The sequence below is a fragment of the Stenella coeruleoalba genome (genome assembly GCF_951394435.1).
Source record: "Stenella coeruleoalba genome assembly, chromosome: 1".
Lineage (NCBI taxonomy): Eukaryota > Metazoa > Chordata > Mammalia > Artiodactyla > Delphinidae > Stenella > Stenella coeruleoalba.
In genome coordinates this window covers 16452700-16474720 of record NC_137169.1, presented here as the reverse complement: position 1 = coordinate 16474720, position 22021 = coordinate 16452700, and the positions used below count along the sequence as shown (strand labels likewise).

The window sequence follows — 22021 nt, the reverse complement described above, 5'->3', positions numbered from 1 at the left end:
TAAAGCCTGGGCAAGTGCCCTGAGCCAGTGTTTTTTTTTTTTAAACTTGGGTTTGTTTTATTTCCAAATATAAGCTTTTCTTATAAATTTATTTATCTATTTTTAATTATTTATTTTATTTACTTATTTTTGGGCTGCATTGGGTCTTCGTTGTTGCATGCGGGCTTTCTCTAGTTGCGGCGAGCGGGGGCTACTCTTCGTTGCAGTGTGCGGGCTTCTCATTGTGGTGGCTTCTCTTTGTTGCAGAGCACGGGCTCTAGGTGTGCGGGCTTCAATAGTTGTGGCACATGGGCTCGGAAGTTGTGGCTCACGGGCTCTAGAGTGCAGGCTCAGTAGTTGTGGCACACGGGCTTAGTTGCTCCGCAGCACGTGGGATCTTCCCGGACCAGGGCTCGAACCCATGTCCCCTGCATTGGCAGGCGGATTCTTAACCACTGTGCCACCAGGGAAGTCCTATAAATTTATTTTTTAATTGAAGTATAGTTGACTTACAGTGTTGTGTTAATCTCTGCTGTACAGCAAAGTGACTCAGTTATACACATAGATACGTTCTTTTTCCTACTCTTTTCCATTATGGTTTATCCCAGGATATTGAATATAGTTCCCTGTGCTATACAGTAGGACCTTGTTGTTTCTCCATTTTACATGTAACAGTCTGCATCTGCTAACTGCAAACTCCCTGGGCTAGTGGTTTTCATCAGGGATCCCACTAGCTCTGGGCGGGTTTCAATCTCCCTCCTGTCTTCCTCCCACATACCACGGTGCCAGGGCTTTGGTCAAGGAGCTTCTTTGGCCATTTGGGTGCCATCTGGGTGGTGATGAACTTCTACCCACCTTGCCCTCCCCCAGCACCTGGCACAGCACCCCCGGGGCTGGGCTGCCATCAGCCTCCCCATTCCCGTTGCTACTTCTCCAGGTGAGCCCTGTTACCCGTTTGCCAGTTCCCTGCTGTGCCTGCTCCCCGAAGGACTGGGACTCGGGCAGAGCCCTTGTCTTTTTCACCAGCACCATCCCAGGGTCCGAGAAGGGTTCAGTGGGTGTCAAACTGACTTTATTGTCAGAGGACTGGTTTAAGCAATGGTGGCTTTGGACAACTGAGTATCAGGAGGCCATTGTGTTTGGAGACCATTAAATGACACTCAGAAATGCTCGTGCTGTAAAGAATGCTACGTGAAGAGTGCTTGTCAGTACGTACTGTATGACTCCATTTATGCGAAGCTCAAAACAGGCAAAACTTGACTAAGGTGACAGGAGTTAGCCTAGTCACTTCCTCTGGCTTGGGGCAGGGCAGGGCGGGGGCAGTGGTTGGGAGGGGCACAGGAAAGCCCTTGGCGTCCCATGATCAATATTCTTTCTTGATCCGGGTGATGGTTACATGGGTACAAAAATATGTCAAAACTCATCAAGCTATACATTTAAGATCTGTGCACTTTGCTGTAAGTTACACCTAATTTTTTAAAAAAAGTTAAAGACCATGATGTAACACCACTACACACCCATCAGAATGACTAAAATGAAACATGCAAAAAACTGAAGTGCTGAATATTTGAAGATTTTTCATTTTGTCGCTTTTTCATCTTCTCACATTTCATCCATCTGCTCACCTTTTGCTCAGGTGGGTTGTGAGTGCTGAGAAAGCAGGGACTCGGTCCCAGAGTGACCTTGGGCCCCCAAGGACACAAGCCGAAAGGCATCATGGGATCGCAGAGGGAGCAGTGGCCTGGGAATCTAGCAGCTCAGGTTCAGTCCCCAGGGCTGCTACTGACTTGCTGTGTGACCTGGGAGGGCCAGTCCCTTCTCTGAATCCCAATTCCCTCATCTGTTGAAATATATTCTTCCTACAAGCACCCACTCCCTGCCTGCACTGTGACTGTCCCTTATAATTCCCACAACAGCCCTAAGGAGGAGAGATTATTATCTCCACTGGACAGATGGAGAAATTAAGGTTCAGGGAGGGCAAGTGGGGACTTCCAGCCACATGATGGACTGAGCCAAGGAGGGCTCCCCTCCTACAACAGACACTAAAATGTTGAAAAAAAAAAAATCAAGAACAGTATATTACTTGAAAAAGGAAGAAAAGGGGGAAGGGAAACCCCCAGGAGGCAGAAATTCAGAGGGTATTCAAAACCAGAAAGGTGAACAGGAGCTGAGGCTGAAGGACCCTTGCAGTGTCAGACCAAACACAAGTCTAGGCTGAAACTTTTCAGGTACATGTTTTGCCTGGGAGCTATGGAAGGGATGGGGACAGAAAGCCAGTTATCAAAATGTGAACTCAACTCCAAATCTGAGCCTGAATTTATAGTGTAAGAACCAAAAACTGAGAAATTAACATAAGTACTCTCATAGAATTAGCTGAAGAATCAAACACAATACTGCACTGTAGAAACACTTTTGTACGAGTTTACAACAGGAAACAAAAACAGAACAACAAAAGAACCGTTGAAGGTGAGTTTACAAGCAAGAATTACAAAATATAAGGAAATGTACTATCATGAGGGAGAGTTAAGCAGGCGAAGCCAACAGGAGACTTAACATACCGCGACTTGGAAGAGTTTATAGAATAAAGTTCTATTTCAGATTCTTTGAGTTAAGAGAGAATAGAAACCCCAATTAAAGAATAATAAAAAGGGGAAAAGAGTGACCTTTCCAACACTAGCACGTGTAGAGGCTGGGATTTCCTGCTCTGAACATTTGTTTCCAGCTCTTAAATACTTTGGATGATTCTATGACCCTGAACACAGACACTGCCCTCATCCTATCCTACCTGCACCATGTCTCCCGCTCCCTCCACCCTTGCCCCCAATCCTACCTGGCACTAAGGAGTTGGTAAGGCAGGTGCCAATGGCCAGCACTAAGAATGGTGAAATCATGGTGCACTCCAAGACCTGCTTTTGCTCTGGAGCCCAGAGGTATGATGGATATGGGAGGGAAGGGTGGGCTGCCAGTGGTCAGCAGTTAATTGATGTTCCAATCCTAGAAAAAAAAAAAAAAAAGACATGAAGGTCACAGCTCCAGAGTTCATTTGTTCATTCACTTATTTATTCGTTGATTCATTCATTATTCACCTATTACAAGAGACTAGGCATTTCGATGCAAAACCTAGGTGGTCCCTCCCTCAAGAAGCTTCATCACATAAACAGTTGTATAGGCATAAATGAGTTCCATGCTGCAGAGCGGATCCTTCTCCTTTCCCAAGTGAATTCCCACTTTCAATCCACCTGAAGCCCAGAACCCACCAGAGTTCACTTTCTGTGTAGTGCTTCTCAAACTGCAGCATGCATCAGAATCTTCTAGAAGGATTGCTGAAACAGATTCCAGTACCCTCCACCCCTCGCCCAGAGACTCCAGCTGCATTTCTAACAAGCTCCCAGGTGCTGCAGCTACTGCTGCTGCTGGTTCGTGGACCCCACTTTGAGAAGCACTGTTCTAGAACATCAGCCTTTAGCCTTGAATTACCCATGTCCCAAGCACATCAGAGACAAAACCAAGAGTCCACCTTTTCCTACAGGGACACCTACATTTGCTCTTACAGGACAACTGTATTTGCTATGTTCTACAGCCTGTAGATATGGCGAGAGATAGAAAAGCTATAGGAGGGACATACAGGAAAAGATTGTCTTATAAGTGTGGCCATTTCTGGGCAGTGACATTTTAGATGACTCATTATTTTTTCATTGTCTTTTTTGCATTTTCCAAATTTTCCTTCTGTGTTGAGATGTTACCTTTATAATTTTTTTTAAAAATGTTATTAAAAAAAAAAAACTGGAAGGAAATACACCAAAATGTTAACTGGTTTTCTCTGGGCAGTAGGACTGTGAATGATTATTTCTTCTTTAATTTTTTTTTTGAATTTTCCAAATTGCCTAAAATGAGCATGTATTAATGGCCTAAGAATGTTTTTAAACTGTGGTCATCCCGTTAGGATCACATGGGATAATCCCATTGGCAGCTGCGAAATGTAAATACTAACCATGTTGTGTATAAATGTTACTGGAAGATGAGGAATTTTAAATGGTAAGAGTTTCACTGGGAAATAATGTTATTATTTCCACCAAAATCAAGATAAAAATGATCATTTCATTTGTTGTGGGAAATGGCAGTGATACAAAACATTCTACCATTAGACAGAGTGGGTTGTTAGGTAAGAAACCACTCTAACTGGAAAAAGGGCTTTTGATTCAACCTTAAAAATGTGCATGGAGGGAATTCCCTGATGGTCCAGTGGTTAAGACTCTGCACTTCTACTGCAGGGGGGGCACGGGTTCGATCCCTGGTTGGGGAACTAAGATCCCACATGCCACGAGGTACGGCCAAAAAAAAATTTTTTTAAGTGCACTCCGGTGCTTTTCTACTGCGTTCCTTGTCCACCTGGCTCCTTAAAAACCTGGCTTGGGGCAGGGACAGGTGGCGGGAAGGAAAGCACAGGAATTGAAAGGAAATACCTTTCATCTAACGTCTAACAGCATTTAACTCTGAGTGGTGGGATTTCAGACGACTTCTAATTCTTTAAGTCTACTTTAGTTTCCAAACATTACTAGAGTAAATTCTAACATCAGAAAAAAAGTTATTAAATTGATATACAATATCAGTACAATCACTGCATGTACCTCTCTGTTTTGAAAGTAATTCCTTCCTGGTCCATCTCACCTACCACACTGGGAGCTTCTAAGAGCAGAGACTTTGCCTTGTTCGTTTCCACTCCAGTGCTTGGCATAGGAAGTATTTACATCATCAGTTGAAAGTCAGTGCTCTAAGAAGTGGAGGTAGGGAGGAATCACCCCCAAATCCTCCCTTTGTGTGTGAAGAAAAGTCCAAGTGTTGGCAAGGAATTGGGACTACCAGAGTATCTGTTCACTGCTGGTAGAGTGTAGATTGGTACAACCACTTTGGAAAACTGACAGTACTACCAAGGTGACACCATACACATGCCCTCTGACCCATTTAACTTCAACAGAAATGTACATGTGTTCACCAAAAGAATATATAAGAATGTTCATATCAGCCCTGTTCATAATGGCTTCAAAACTCTGTCCAACTTCAGCAGGATGGATAAATCCATTGTATGGGTTCACAAGAAGGTAATCCACACACAACAATGAGAATGAATAATTGAGAACTCTATACACCAACATGGATGAATCCTGCAAAGGTGAGGCTGAGTGAAGGAAGCTGACTCGAGAGTATATATAGTGTGATTCTCATGATATAAAGCAGGGGTCGCCAACCCCGGGCCTCGGACCGGTACTGGTCCTCAGCCTGTTAGGAACCAGGCCACACAGCAGGAGGTGAGCGGCGTGCGAGCGAGTGAAGCTTCACCTACTGCTCCCCATCGCTCGCATTCCCACCTGAACCATTTCCCCCCCGCCCCGTGAAAAAACTGTCTTCCACAAAATGGGTCCCTGGTGCCAAAAAGGTTGGGGATCGTTGATATAAAGTATAAAACCCAAGGGGGGGGAGGGGCAATATAGGGGTAGGCGATCAAGAGGTACAAACTACTATGTGTAAAATAAGCTACAGGGCTTCCCTGGTGGTGCCGTGGTTGGGAGTCCGCCTGCCGATGCAGGGGACACGGGTTCGTGCCCCGGTCCGGGAGGATCCCACATGCCGCGGAGCGGCTGGGCCCGTGAGCCATGGCCACTGAGCCTGCGCGTCCGGAGCCTGTGCTCCGCGGCGGGAGAGGCCACAGCAGTGAGAGGCCCGCGTACCGCAAAAAAAAAAAAAAAAAAAAAAGTTACAAGGATATATTGTACAACATCGGGAATATTGCCTGTATTTTATAATTATAAATGGAAAATAACCTTTAAAAATTGTGAATCACTATACAGTACACCTGTAACTTACATAATATTGTACATCAACTATATACTTCAATTTAAAAGAATTTTTTAAAAAGTATAAAAACCAACTAAGGGTATTACAAGACAGGATAAAGGCAGAGGGAGAAGGCTGAGTGAGGACAGAAGATTCATAGAAGGAAGATGCTAAGCGACTGGCTTTGAAGAAAAAGGCCACAAGCCAAAAAATACAGAAGCCTCCAGAAGCTAGAAAGGCAAGGAAGTGGATTCCCTCTGGAGCCTCCCCAGAAGGGAGCGGCCCCACCAGTGTGTTGATTCTCAGCCCCAAAGACGCTCTTGGAGCTCCTGACTTCCAGAACTGAGGATAACTTTGTATTGTTTTAAGTCACTGTGTTTGCGGTCATTTGTTACGGCAGCGACAAGAAAGTGAATATTGAACATTAAAAAAAAAAAAAAGGCACTCTGCCTTATATGGGTGGGTTCAATCTGAAAATCCAACATGCTGTCAATTGAGGATATAGACATTTTGCTGTATGTATGTTATACTTCAATAAAATGAAAACACTACTCTCTCAGAGATTATATGAACAATCCCTAAAGGACACTGATAAAATGTTCACCATAATAACTTATGTGGTAGAGACAGAGCTGTATGAGCTCCTTTGTAGATAGGAAAAACAAGGCTCTGAAAGGAAAAGTGACTCGCCCAAGGTTACGAACAAGCAGGTAGCAGAGCTGAACTCTAACCACTAAGCTGCCACTTACAGAATTAGCAACGAGGTTACCACGGTGACCCTCCAAGGGTGGGGATTCTGGTTCACCAACTACAGGATGAAGGTTCTGAAGTTTAACACATGGATAGATTCGTGGATATGGATATCCACCACAATCAGGATAGAGAACAGTTCTGCCAGCCCAAAAAACTCTCTTGTGCTTTCGCTTTGTAGTCAGAAGCTGCCCATGCCTGTACCTGGCAGCCACAGGTCTATTCTCCATCACTATAGCTTTTTTTTTTAACTAATTAATTTATTTTATTTATTTATTTTTGGCTGCGTTGGGTTCGTTGCTATGAGTGGGCTTTCTCTAGTTGCAGTGAGTGGGGGCTATTCTTTGTTGCGGTGCGCGGGCTTCTCGTTGCAGTGGCTTCTTGTTACGGAGCACAGGCTCTAGGTGCACAGGCTTCAGTAGTTGTGGCATGCAGGCTCAGTCGTTGTGGCACACGGGCTTAGTTGTTCCACTGCATGTGGGATCTTCCCGGACCAGGGCTCGAACCCATGTCCCCTGAATGGGCAGGAGGATTCTTAACCACTGTGCCACCAGGGAAGCCCCATCAGTATAGTTTTGATTGATATTGTATTAAATCTGTGGATCAATATGGGGAAGATTTGCATTTTGACAATATTCAGTCTTCCAATCGTGAACACAGTATGTCTCTCTGTGCGTTTAAATCTTATAGTCTTCATCATACAGATCCTGTTAGATTTATACTGTTGTATTGCACTTTGGGGAAAGCTATTAAAATAGCATTGCTTTTTTTTTCTCTTTTGGCCACGCCGTGCAGCATGTGGGATCTTAGTTCCCCGACCAGGGATCAAACCCCTGCCCCCTACAGTGGAAGTGCAGAGTCTCAACCACTGGACCCCCAGGGAAGCCCCTTTTCTGTTTTGTTTTCTTTTTGGCCGTGCTGCGTAGCTTGCAGGATCTTAGTTCCCTGACTAGGAACTGAACCTGGGTCCTTGCCATCTTCTGTGTAGTCAATCATGTCATTGACAAATAGGGACAGTTTTAGTTCTTCCTATCCAATCTTTATGCCTTTTATTTCTTTTCCTTGCTTTATTGTGCTGGCTAGGACTTCCAGCACCAGGCTGAATAGGAGAGGGAAGAGTGGACATCCTCACCTTGTTCCTAATCTTAGAGGAAAAGCATTCAGCCTTTCAGCATTTGGGGCGGTGTTTTGAGGTGTGAGGTGGAGTAAATTTGGTGGGGAAAATCAGGAACGTGGTTTTGGACATGTTGAGTTTAAGATGAAGTGGAGATGTTAAGCGGACCGTTGCATATAGGCATCTGGCAACCGGGAAAGAGTTCTTGGCTAGAGGTATACACTTGGGAACCCTGGGCATAAAGGTGGCATTTAAAGCCTTAATCAAACTTACAAGATCATTTAAGAAGAGGGAATGGGGGTGTACAGAACTATATGATAAAAGCCCTCAGAAAACCAGGAATTGAAATAATTTTTTTAAATTGATAAAGACTTTATATATCAAAAAAACCCTACAGAACGATCATATTTATTGAAGAAACTTTGGGCATGTTCCCTTTAACACTGGCTTATGATTGGAAGATTTGGGGGCAACCTCTAGGTCCATAACTAGGGGAAGGAAGTTACAAAGAGTGGTGGGGCAATAACTATGTGGCAGTAGTATTAAAACTAGAAGTAAAACAGTAGGATCGGTGGAGTTTAAAAACACAGGATTTCAGTAGTTTGTATGTCAGTGTAAACCACACTCATATACACAACACAGCGTTACTTGCAAGGACACTTATAAATTCAACAACATATTAAATAAAGCATATTAGCATGAAGACCTTTGGAGGGTGGTGGGATTGGTACTGGGGAGCAGGGATGAAGGGGAAAATGAACAAATAAAACAAAAACTGAGCTCATGATAGTACCCCACGTACTGAGGAATATGACTTGTTCAACCCTCTGCACCGCAGGTCCAAAACAAACACATAAATAAGGTCCAAAGCAAACACATAAATAAGGAAAAATAAAAGTGAAGCGTGGCTCCAGGAGCTCTAAAGGGCTCATGCAGCCCTGCACGGTTATTCTCATTTGTCTCTCTTCTCTGCTAGCCCGACACTCTGTGCGAGTAAAGACCATCTCTTCTCCATCTCTGACTCCCAACCCCGTACACATAGAATCAGCTCTGAAAATGCTAACTTAATGAAAAGCTCCATGATTCAGGCTGGAATGCTTTGAATTTTGACCCCAGAGATGTGGCATTGAGAAGGGCCTGTTCTGGAGACACTCAGGTGCCTTCTCCCATTGCCTCTGCCTGGAAAGGAGAATCTAGGAAACCCTTCAGGAGCCAGAGTCTCCCCTGCTGGCTCCTCTTCACGGCCCCCGTCCCTACTCAGAGGCTCCAGGTCCGCTCTCTGGCAGCCCTAGATGCTGGGCTCTGTGGGGCCCAGCCTGGGGCTGAGGGGCCCCAGCTGCCCACCACCCTCTGCCAATGCTCCACCAGTTCATAATGGAGCCTCCAGGTGTGTGCCAGCCCCATCGCTCCCCACCTCCCAGCCGAACCATCTCTGCCAGGCTCCCAGCTACGTGCCCTGACTATTCATGACAAGTGTGCAGAAGCCCTGGCTGCGCTCTGGCCTTGGAGGAGAAACAGCCACTTGGCAGGTCAGGGGAGGGAGCAGAGGCTGGGCCTTGCCCCTGGGGACTGACTCAGCATCCTGGGACAGAGGGCACTGGAGCCCTTTGGAGCTGGGCAGAAAGCCAGCCCTGGGCTGGGTCTCAAAAGGTCCAGGACAAATGACAGAACCATAGGACTGATAAGAATCACTACCACTTCTTGGGCATCTCACTTGATCCTCACAAGTGTTATTAACTCCTGTTTTACCGTTTAGGAAACTGAGCAAAGGATCTCAGCTCGTCCATGGCCAAGTGCAATTCGATCCCAAGCTGACTCAACCTCTCTGGGCCTCAGTTTCCCCACCACGGAGAGGGAGAGAGACCGGCGCCCACCTTTCCACTATCCCTCAAGAGCAAACAGAAGCCAAATGAACTTAGGGCGGGAGATCTGGCAGAGGAAGGAGTCGGGCCGGGGTGAGTTCTACCTGAGCGGCCTGGCCAGGCGGCAGGTGAAGAAGCAGACCAGGCTCAAGGTCAGCGCCAGGAGGAGAAGGCTGAGGACCGCTGTGAGGACCACGTCCATGGTGGGGGCGGGGAGGGCCATCTTGGGTGAAGAGAGCCCCACGGAGCAGCCAGCACAACCTGTAACACCTAGTCACAGTAGCCTTGGATGTCTGCTCCAAAGCTCTGGGTCAGTGGCGGTGACCTGGCTTTGTTCCCTGGGGTTAATCTTTGGGGCTTAGCCCAGGAGGGGTGAAATGGGAGGGAGGACAGTCCATGGGGCTCCCCTCCCCCAGCCCAGTCCTTCCCCACCTGAAGCTTGTTCATTCCTCTTTGTCCATTTATTCTTTATTCCCAAACATTTACTGAATACTTGCTATGTACCTGGCTCTGTTCTAGGTACTAAGGACTCAGTGCGGAGGAGGACAGACACAGTCTCCCTCAGTGGGGAATGGGAGGGGAGTTGGAGGGGGTCCTGCAACATCAAACGGGCTGCAGCAGCTGCTCGGGGAGGGAGTGCCACTAAAGGTCAGCCCAGGAACATCTCACCTGCAGGGTCAGAGAGAGGGAACATAGAACCGCCCAGCGCCTCCGGCAAGCCTTGCTGGTCGGGACTCTATCCATTCACTGATGGAAGTCATTTATGGCTGCCATAAAGCAGCCTCTGGGTGAAGGGCTCTGGAAGGAGTGTGTGCTGTCAGAGTAGGCTGCAGGTCAGACCCAAGAAGGGACTTCCCCAGAGGGCGGTAGGCCAGGTGCTGGCATAGAGCAAGGCTCAGACCTCCAGCCGCTGCAGACAGCACCCCATCTCGACAAAAAAACAGAGGCGGGAGTGCCTGGGGAGGCTTGGCGTCAGCCCTGCCTGCTGCCAAGCCACTGCATCTTTAGGGCTGTGATGACAAGCCAGCTGTCCCTCTGAGCACCTCCAGCCTCAGCACCTCTGCACACTGCGTTCCCTGGTCTGGAATGTTCCCTGCTGTCCACCCGATAAAGTCCTCCCATCACCCTTCCCCCTTGACCTCAGCTCTGCTGGGCTGTCCTGCAGCCCAGCCCCAGCCCAGGCGGTAGTTACAGTTCCTCCCCAATCTCCCAAAACCCAGCCGCTCAAGACCTTGGTCACGTTTATCAGAGCCAGAGAACCATGGGGTGAGCTCCTGGAGAGCAGGGATCTTGCTCTGTGGATGCTGGCAGCCCCACGGCTGGCAGAGCCGGGTGCACAGCCGGCTGGCCGGGCAGGAATGTGGGTAGGTGGGTGGAAGGGTGGCGGGTCAGTGGTGAGTGACCAAAGAGGCAGCTCGGCAGCAGGAAGCACGCTCTGGAGCCAGGGCTCCAGGCTCAGATCCTGCCTCTGCCCCTCGTGAGCTGAGTAGCTCAGGGCCAGTGACCCCACCCCGGGGCCTCAGGTTTCTCATCTGCAAAGTGGGAGACGAATAAAATCCATAGGGTCCTTGTAAGGATTATATGAGTTAATGCACAGAAAGGCTTAAAACAGGGCCTGGGACACAGTAAGTGGGCAATGACTGTCACCCAGCAGCCATGATCACCGGGCAGGGGAGGATGGGGTGAGGGGTAAGTGGGCAGGTGAGGGGCTGGAGCTGAGAAGGGACAGACCTTTCTCTGCCCACTCGGCCAGCAGCCATTTACCCTTGTGCTCATCACAGGCCTGCCCACCTGGAAGGCCCACAAGGTCTTTCCAGCTCCAAGGCTCTAGAAACCAAAAAGCTTACCTGGCTGCTATGCACCTCCACTTGGGGGAGGAGTTAATTAGGGGGTGGAGGTTCCAGTTCCTATACTCAAGGGGCGCTATGTTTCCTGAGAGGACCAGATTTTCTGTCTGCCTGTCTCTCTCTCACACACAAACATCCCACCAGGAGGCCAGATGCCTTCTCTTCCTCTTGAAGGAGAAAGAGAAAGAGACCACCTAGGGTCAGCCGGGAAGCTTCCATGGAGTGGGTGGGAGGAGAGCCAGGCGGGAAGGATGGTAGGGTTGAGATGAACAGAGAGAGAAACAGTGCTCTCTACAGGAGAACCTGAACGTGCAAAGGCAAGGAGGTAGGAATGAAGTACTTAGAGGTCGGGGAGAAAGGCAGGAGCCGACAGCTGGTGACAGAGGACAGAGAGGCAGCCGGGACCAACCACAAAGGGCTTCGCTCCCTGAGCTCAGCCTGGTCAAGAGCGGGCGCTTGGCGTCCCCGCCTGACTTACACGTCTCTTGCCAGCCCATTTCACAGGTGAGGACTTTGCAGCTCAGATGGTCTGCCCCTCGCCCAAGGCCACACGGCAGAGCTGGAATCGGAAGCCTCAGCGTCTGGGTTCCAGAGCTAAAGATCTTTCTGTGGCTTCCTGGGGTGCCTGGCCGGTCTGGATGCCACAGACTGGCTCTGTGGGCAGAGGACTGGAGCCAGTCAAGGTTCATCTGGTGGGAGGAGAGCTGGCAGCAGGGAGGCGGGGGAGGGAGATGGCAGGGCCCAGAGGCACCGTGCCTGGGGTGGCTGGAGCGCCCGGGCAGAGGGGTGTCAGGGATGGCTGTTCCACGGGCACACAGGCTCCCACCATCCCACGCAGAGGACATGTTCTGTCCCAGGCCACCTTGCTCTGAGCCAAGCCTGGGAGCTGAGTGGTGGGATCGGGGGAAGGAGCATGTGCTGTGTTTGTCATCCCCTGCACTCTGGTACCTCACCCAGCACTCCTGCAGTGGGAGCCCCTCTGGTATCAGGAGACGTCGCCATCACAGTGGAAAAGGAAGGCACAGAGAGGGTATACAACCTGCCCAGGGTCACACAGCAATCATCAGCAGGGATAAGTCTCCCCACTAACCAGCTAAGATTTGGGAGGCTATTACCAGAAGCACAAGGCAGTCTGTGAGGCATAGCATGGATACCAACGTCTTGGAACTCCGGGAATCAGTGATTTCTGTCAACTGAAAAGAACATTTCAAACTGAGGCTACTCTAGAGAAACCCTTACTTTATATACTTTGTCGCTGTATTTGTAATAATAATAGCATACCTTTCATCATGTGCCAGACATTGTTCTAAACACTTTACCTACATTAACTCATTCAATCTCCACAACAACCTACTAGGTAGGCACTATTATTATACCCATTGTACAGGTAACAGAAGCTCAGAGAGATCGTGCTCGCTCAAGATCACACAGCCAGTAAGTGACCAAGCCAGAATTCAGCGTCACCTGTAGATGTTTCTGTCTCCCAGGGCCAAGTATAAACTCCTGAAGCAGTCAGTAAGACTGAAGACAAACCACACTTGTTCCATCTGCAATATGTACATTATATGTTTGTAGATGAACGGAATACACACACCTACCATTTGACTTATACACTCTTCCCTGATGTCATTTTATTGCATGTGCATCACAGCCCCCTGAGGGAGGGCTTCTTATCCCCACTTTATGGAAGACAGGTGAGGTGACTTGCCCCAGGTCACATAGCATGAGAGTGGCCAAGGACTGACTGAGTCCAAATCCTTGATCACAGGTGGTCTGCCCTGCGGTGTGCAGCAGAGACGGGGGGCGGCGTGGGGAAGACCTCGGCTGGAGACCTGGCTCCACCCCTGGACAGGCCAGTGACCCTGGACACACCCCTCCTCCCCCACAATCTCCTACTTCAGCTGGTCCCCATGCAGGACCCTGGACCACCGTGGCTCTTCCCCCCTCCCTGCCCCCGATGCCCCATGTGCTCTGGCCGCCTTCCCCTAGGAGATGAAACCTCCATTCCATAGACAGCCCCACACAGGCCCTGTAAGAAGAGGCTGAGGCGGCTCTGGACTTCAGGGAAATAGGCCATGAACTTGTAACCTTCTGAGTGGCGGCCAACACAAGCAGTATCCCTGGGTGGCAAGTGCCCGGTTTCTCGAATGCCCAGCTTGCGTCAGAACAGGGAGTACACAGATGTTCCCAGAGACAGGTCTCACTGCCCTGGGCGCATGGTAACAGCGCTCCTCGTATTCCCAGAGAACCTTCCAGCTGGTAGAGGCTCCTGGCACTATTACATTTGATATCCATGGTGACCCTGGGAGGTACAGGGCAGGGATGCACCCCAACCTCCAGGCAGGAAACATGGACCCAAAGAGGTGAGGGTCTCACCCAAGGGCGCACAGCTGAGCAGAGCCCCCAGATTGCTTACTGGCTTTATGACCTTGGGCACATCACTTCCCCTTTCTGGGCCTCAGTTTCCTCACTGGTCCAATGGGGATAATCACAGAGAGTGCCTATATCACTGTGCTATTATAAGAAGGATAATTGCACAATAAACAATGAGATCAAGGCCCAGGGCTTGGCCCATATTAAACACTCAAAATAAATGTTAGCTAGTAGTAAAGGTGATAACGAGTGTGCCAGGCACTGTTCTAAGTGCTTTCCAGGCATTCCTTCATCTACTCCTCACAACACCATGTGGTAGGTGCTATCATTGCTCCCACTGCACAGAGAAGTTAAGTAACTTGGCCAGGGTCACACAGCTATTAACAGGACACTATGAAAGGGGAAAAGGAGAAACTCAAAATGAATGAAGCCCCTACTATGTACTGGGAGCTTTTTGTTCAGCCTTCTAAGAAACCAGTCATGTGGGAATTAGCAGCCTGGGTCAGAAGAGAAAACTGAGGCTCAGAAGGGAGAGGGAAGTGCGGGGTCACACAGCAACCATGTGGGAGAGCTGGGATGCAGGCCAGGCCTGACTGGCTCCGTATTCAGTGTGCTGGCTCCCCCGTCTCAGTCACACGCCAGAACAGCTTCCATCATGGTCACCATTATGGGCAGCAGACCCCAATGCCTTGGCCACCCCCGGTACAGGGAGCCCCACGTCAGCGTGTCACGTGACCCCCCTCTGCCTGTGTGGCAGCGTGCGTGTGTGAGTTTGTGTGCACGTGTATGCGCGCGCATGCCGGGGTCCTGGCAGTGAGCGAGGCAGGGCTCCCATTGTGTGTGTGCCCAGCCCCGGGACCAGTCCTCACATCAGGCTGTTCCCTCTGCCCACAGACCAGCTCCTCCTGGGCTTTCACATGATTGCAGCTTCCTGGGGACCTCTCATATCTGGAACGGGCGCTCCCTCTGTAAAGGGAGGGCCTTCAGTCACACTGGCTCCCTCCCGCCCAGGTCAGCCCCTCTGGGTTTATAATTTTACACAAAGAGGCTGAGGTGGCTGGGGGCAGCTCGGGGTTACAAGTCAGAGTCCTGGCCAGTTGCTCAAGGGCTGTTTTCTCATCTGCAAAGCAGTGATAATAAGTGCCATTCTGCTTCCAATATTGGCTTCTTAGGAGGGAAGGAACTTTGCAAACTGTAAAGTGCTATGCAGATGTTTCTGTGGCTTTCTGTTGTTTCCCCTTCTGATGACTGTAGTAGATACGTGCTATAATTTTTGGCCACCCAGAATCCATTCCCCTTTCCTAACAACACCACAAAGTTTCCTTGGGAAGTGGCTCTCCCTTTTCCAGCCAGCTGGTTTGGGTAGGGCTGATCCTACCTCCAGCGGCTCCAGGTGGGTCCTGACTGACTGACTTAAGCTCAAGGCTCTCTCCACCTGGATGGTGTGTTGTGAGGGAGTGGGGCGATGGGAGGGGCACTGTGTGCAGCCTGAAGATAAGGCAAGCTCTCAGAAGGTGGAGTAGAGAGATGCAGAGAATCTGAGTCTTTGATGATGCTGCTTGAGCCCCTGGATGCAGCCACGCCTGAAGCCTGATTCTGAACATTCAAGTTACAGGAGCTAATTAATTCCCCATATTGCTTACCTTGGATTTTCTGTTACTTGGAACACAGAGTCTGACCTCAGAACTCCAGTTCAGCCTGTTTTTCTCAGCCCCTTACATTGTAAGCAACCACATCATGTCACTCATCTAGTTGTTTCTACCAAAGGAAAAATCTTGCAAACAAGCTAAAGATGGGTCAATAAGTTTCGAGTGCATGGTAAAATGAGGCCAACCAATACAAGCTTGGTTTTCTTCTTGGAATCTATAAACTTGTAGAGTTGTAGGAGGTCCTTGGGCAGGATTTGCCTAAAAGCCCTGCTGTGTGCAGGACTCGGACCCTCCCCTTCCAAGGTCGTTGTCAGTTGAGTTTAACAACTCTTTGACCACTAGGTTCCAAGTGTCTACTGTGTGGCTGGCCCTGCACTAAGGGCCGCAGGTACAACTTCTGCCTTGTAGGCCCTTCAGTCTAGTGATGATTGGTCACAATACACATTTTTAGTGTATTTTACACAAAGCCCTAGGAGGCTGGCATACAGGGGGGAAACTGCTACACCCATTTCACAAGAGGAGGAAACAGAGACTCAGAGAGGTGCAGTGATTTGCCGAACATCCCTCTGGTAAAGAGGGGCAGGGCTAGGCCATAACCCCGGATCTGCCTGCCTCCAAACCCAGTGCTTTTTCTTCTAGCCTTTGTGGTGGCAGGGATGGCACTGGGACTGACATTTCTTTGAGGTAGTCTGTTCCACTTAGGTGCCATCAGAATGGTTTAAAAAGCTAAAGAAAGCAGGGAAGCCAAGTATCATGGGCTTCCTGTTTGCCCCAAGAGTCTTGGCTCCATGAGAAGCCCCAGTACTCAGGCCCATCCAGCTTTACTCTCCTAAAGGACTCACCTCCTACAGGCTGTGGCCAGAGACGGCCCAGCCACAACCTTAAAATCCAGGCCCCAGTTGCTTTCATGGGCAGCCCTTGGCACCCCAAGTGAGCTGTCCTGGCTTCTCTCGTGCCTCTGTCCTGCATCTCTAAGATCCAACTGACACGGCCTCAACATCCCCTATCCCCTAGGGTCTTCCCTATATGTTATTCAACCAACACTCATATGACCTCTGTTTATTGGGCACCTACTATATGCCAGGGGCTGTTCTAGGTGCTCAAATCCCTGCTGGTGGGGTGAGCAGACAATAAGAAAGTAAGTAAAATCAATAGGATGCCAGGTAGTGGTAAGTGAGATGGAGGAAAAGAAGTTGGGGAGGAGAGGTGGTATTTGCAGTTTTAAATAGACAGATCAGAGAAGGTCTCACCACGAAGTCATCTCACTGGAGGCTTGCAATAATCCCACGCAGGCAAGAATGTGATTCCCAAACTGCAGATACGGAAACTGAGGCTTCAGGATTAAATCAAGCCTACACATGCCAATCTAATCAGCTGTGGAGCTGAGGTTCTGGTGCAGGGCTACTGCTGCTCCCCCACGTACCCTCTCCCCTACCAAATGGTACTAGCAGCCCTTTTGCAGGCTCTGAGAGGTAAAGCCACGTATCCGGACCAGCAAGAGTACAGGGCGGGGCTGGAGTCAGCCCTAGTGCCACCCTCTGGAACTGCCTCTTAGCAAGACCTACATCTGCTTCCACAGGCCTCGCTCTTCAGCTTCAGCTCTGGGCTTGCTGAATCTCAGTCCTCCTCTTTGCTGACTCCGTGTCCTCCAAGACCACTGCTCTCTTTCCCAGAGCCCCTTTGGCTCTCTATCCCAGGTCACATGAAATGCTAATCGTCCAACCCACCCTTGTTCTGCCTCCTCAATTAACTTCTGGCCCATCATTAAATCTGCATTTGCATGAAACCTACAAAATACATCTTGTGGACGGCCTAGGCGCGCAGACAGCTGGCGTACATGTGTAACGGGGAGGGGGAGTTTCTCACCAAGCTTTTCCATCTGGATTTGTTCAGTAATCTCCCAAAACCCCAGACTAATCTTTCTGAACACTGTGGCATAGTGGAAAGGCCTTGACCATGGAGGAGCTGGATATCGGGTTAAGTCCTGGCTGTGTAGCTTTGAAAGTGACTTTATGTTTGGGGCCGCAGGATCCTTATCCATAAAACAGGGTTACAGATCCTCACTCTGCAAGGTTGTTTTAAAGATAAAATGCAGGGACTTCCCTGGTGGCGCAGTGGTTAAGAATCCGCCTGCCAATGCAGGGGACACGGGTTTGATCCCGGTTCCGGGAAGATCCCACATGCCGCGGAGCAACTAAGCCCATGCGCCACAACTACTTAGCCTGTGCTCTAGAGCTCACGAGCCACAACTACTGAGCCTGAGTGCCACAACTACTGAAGCCCGCACGCCTAGAGCCTGTGCTCCACAACAACGAGAAGCCACCGCAATGAGAAACCCTCACTGCAACGAAGAGTAGCCCCAGCTCGCCACAACTAGAGAAAGCCTGCGCGCAGCAACAGAGACCCAACACAGCCAAAAAAAAAAAAAAAGATAAAAGGCAAAAGAGAGTATCTGTTAAGGAATAAAATTTGGTAGAATTTAAAAAAGCATTTAGATAGAGCCTGGCAGACAAACATCAAGATTTTGTTGAATGGAATGGAGAAGTCTGTATAATGGTGAACAACCACCAACAGCACAACAACAGCTGCATTTATTGTGCTCCTACACTTGGAGGTAGGCACCCTTAATATCAACATTATTTTACAGAAGAGGGGGAAAAAAAAGCACAGGGAGGCTCAGTAACTTGCCTATGGTCACACAGCAGGCAAGTGACAGAGATGGGATTATGAACCCAAATTGTCCAACCCCAAAGTATAAGCTGTTAACCATTATGCTAGGTTAGTAAATGAGCTTGAAACACAGCGATTAAGTCCAGAACTTTCTTCTTTTTTTTTTTTTTGCCATACGTGGGCCTTTCACCGCTGTGGCCTCTCCCGCCGCGGAGCACAGGCTCCGGATGCGCAGGCTCAGCGGCCATGGCTCACGGGCCCAGCCGCTCTGCGGCATGTGGGATCCTCCCGGACCGGGGCACAAACCCGTGTCCCCTGCACCGGCAGGTGGCCTCTCAACCACTGCGCCACCAGGGAAGCCCAGAACCTTCATTCTTAACCACTGTACCAGCTTGTCAGAGCTGAAAGGGGTTCTAGGACTAATCTAACCCAGCACTCTCATTTTTTTCCCAGCAGGAGCCGAAGGTCCAGAGAGGTAGTGTGACTTTCCCAAAGTCACACAGTCAGTTAGTTGAAGAATAGGACAAGCACCCTGGTTTCCTAACTCTTGAACCCCATGCCATCACTGAGTATCACAATGACCGTGAGAGGCCTTCAGGGAAGGAGTCTCGAGGATGTCAGAATTTTTCCAGCAGAAGTGTAGGGAAGGCAGACTAATCAGAGGGAAGAGCCCATGCAAAGGTCTGGCGGCCATGAAAGTCTTTTTTTGGAGGAGAGTGAGCTGTGAGGTGCATGCAAAGGTTGGGGCTGGAACAGATGATAAGGCTGGTTTTCATATTAAACCATATTTCATATTTCCACATGGTTCTTTTATTGTTTAACACTTTCTCATTCTGTCTTATGTTGCTAATATAGTTCCTTATTTCTTTCGTATGTTTCTAATGTTAATTAAAAATTCTTGGTCTATCTGTTCTAATGTCGCTGACTCCAGCGCTATCTCAAGTCAGTTTGCTGTTTTTCTTTTGAAGCCTCTGTGCTCCAGCTGCTGATACAGTGGGGTTGAGGGTGCTGCACACACCATCCCTAGAAACAGTGAGGGAAGACATACGGCTCCCGGCCCCTCATCCTCAAATCAACAGCAGAGTAACAACAGAGCAAAAACGTCACTAAGCCTAGGAAATCCTGGAGAGAAACGGAATCTCTTGGGGAGACGGAAGGGGGTTTTAACTTGGTGTGTGCAGCGCTGGAGGGTGGGAACGCAGCAGCCAGGAGAAGGGGCAGGGCCTAGTCTTTAGCAGGTGGAGAATATTGTAGAAAAGACAATCGGATTTGAGCTCTGCTCTTGCCTCTTTGCATCAAGCCTTCCCCAGCACACCTCCCCACACCCCCTGCCCCAAAACATGCCCACTTGCCCTGGAGCAGTCGAGGCCAGCATTCTCACTTGCACACGCGGGGCCCAGGCAGACGGTCCAAGTATATGCCGGAGTAAAATCAGGGCCGTGCAGCAGGCACCGTGGAATTGCAGAAATCAAGAGGGAACTAATGAGCTGACAGGCCTCCACGGTCACTCCACCACCCCTTCTCTTCTGGACCTGGAGGCTGGTGGATTCTGACCTAGGCAGACAGCCCTCTCCCTTGCTGCTTCTTCCTGGCATCCAGAAAGTGAGGCTCAATCCTGTAGAGTTAGTTACTTGGTGGGGGGGGCTGGGGGTGAGGGTCGTGATGACAAACCCAGGGAGGAACTATGCAGTTCTGACACCTGGGGGCCTCCACTCTGGGACTGTCATCTCCTTGGGCTCATCAGTGCTGACAGAGACCAGGGTCAGGCTTGGATTCTTACCCCAACATGCAGCACCAGACAGAATAGATGAAACCCTCCCACCCCGAGGAATGAGCTCACGGGTTACAGAACAGGGAATCCGAGGAGTACACTGGCTTCAAAAGAAAAACAAACCAATTAGAGATACCACTGGAATTGGCTGTGTTCAACAGATGGACTGAGAATTTTAAAATAAGCATTAGAAACACGCCAAAGAAATAAGGAAAGATATTAGTGAAACAAAACAGAATAAGAGAGTGTTAAAGGACCCAAGTGGAAATATTCTATATGAAAAAACAGTTGAAATAACAAACATAATAGGTAGAATTAACTGCAGAATGGATACTGCAGCTGAGGAATGAAATAGGGAACTGGGATATCAGACGGAGGAATATTTCCAGGAAGAAGCCAGGAAGGATTAAGAAATCGGAAATATGAAAGAAATGGTAAAAGATCTGTTAAAAGTTAAAACAGCAGCCCCAATCTTACTCCATTAATTTGAAATGGATCATAAACCTAATTGTACAAATCTTCTTGTTTGTTTGTTTTTTTGGCCACAACACACAGCATGTGGGATCTTAGTTCCCCAGCAGTGGAAACGCCGCGGCTTAACCCCTGGACAACCACGGAAGTCCCCATAATCCTAACTATAAAAGCCAGAACCATAAAGCCTCTAGAAGATAACATAAGCAGATATCTTTGTGACTTTGGGGTAAGGCAAGGAGTCCTAACTTCATTAAAAAAAAAAATGATAATTTGGACTTCATCAAAATTTTACATTTCTGCTCATCAAAAGATACCATTAAGAAACTGAATACACAAGACACGTAATGGGAAAGAATACGCACACTACACATAGCTCCCAAAGGACTTGTATCCAGTAAATAAAGAATTCCTGGGCTTCCCTGGTGGCGCAGTGGTTGAGAGTCCGCCTGCCGATGCGGGGGACGCGGGTTTGTGCCCCTGTCCGGGAGGATCCCACATGCCGCGGAGCGGCTGCGCCCGTGGGCCGTGGCCGCTGAGCCTGCGCGTCCGGAGCCTGTTGCTCTGCGGCGGGAGAGGCCACGGCGGTGAGAGGCCCGCGTACCGCAAAAAAACAAACAAACAAAAAAAAAACGGAAAAAAAAAAAGAATTCCTAAAGTTGCCAATAAAATGATTAACAACCCCCACACACACAATGGGCAAGAGATGTATCACTTCAAAATGAAAACACACAAATGACCAATAGTTCATGGTGCTCCACATAATTATCATCAGGTAAATGAAAACTAAACCCGTTTCACACCCACCAGAATGACTAAAACCAAATCAAAATGACTTGCAAAATCAAACATTGGCAAGAATGTAGAAAAACTCATGGTTACGTAATAAAGTACACTGACTTTGGAAAAGAGTTTGGCAGTTAAACCAACATACACTTATCACATTATCCAGCAATTCCACTCCTAAGTATTTGCTCAAAAGAAATGAAAATACACCCAAAGGGCTTCCCTGTTGGCGCAGCGGTTGAGAATCCGCCTGCCAATGCAGGGGACACGGTTTCGAGCCCTCATCCGGGAAGATCCCATGTGCCGTGAAGCAACTAAGCCCATGCACCACAACTGCTGAGCCGGTGCGCCACAACTACTGAAGCTCGGGCACCTAGAGCCCGCGCTCTGCAACAAGAGAAGCCACCACAATGAGAAGCCCGCACACCACAACAAAGAGTAGCCCCGCTCGCTGAAACTAGAAAAAGCCCCTGCGCGGCAATGAAGACTCAACGCAGCCAAAAATAAATAAATTTATTAAAAAAAGAAAGAAAATACACCCAAAGAGTCATACATTAAGTGTTCATAGGAACTTTATTTATAATACCCCCAAACTGGAAACACGCTATTTATTTAATTTTTGGCAGCATGGCATGTGGGATCTTAGTTCCCCGACCAGGGCTTGAAGCCACGCCCCCTGCATTGGAAGCGCGCAGTCTTAACCACTGGACCACCAGGGAAGTCCCGGGAAACAGTTTAAATATTCACTAAGAGATCAATGAATAAACAATGGTGGTATATTAATTCAACGGAAAACCACTTGACTGAAAAAGGAGAGAACTACTGAGGCAACAAACATAGATGAATCTCAAAAACATTATGCTAAGTGAAAGAAGCTAGACATAGAAGAGTATCTGCTGTATGATTCCACTTACACG

At 48.8% G+C, this 22021-nt stretch overlaps 1 protein-coding gene across 2 annotated transcripts in view; it reads right to left on the bottom strand.

Moving 5' to 3' along the window:
- The window catches only part of ALPL (alkaline phosphatase, biomineralization associated), a 57401-nt gene that overhangs the window by 16679 nt on the left and 18701 nt on the right, over positions 1-22021 (bottom strand). The window contains exon 2 of one of the 2 annotated variants that reach the window (XM_079941136.1): positions 2810-2973. In XM_079941136.1, the coding sequence (XP_079797262.1) occupies positions 2810-2870 (61 nt within the window). In that variant the 5' untranslated portion in view covers positions 2871-2973. Of the gene's footprint in view, positions 1-2809; positions 3410-22021 lie in introns of those variants that run through there. The other variant, XM_079941135.1, reaches the window with a different exon arrangement.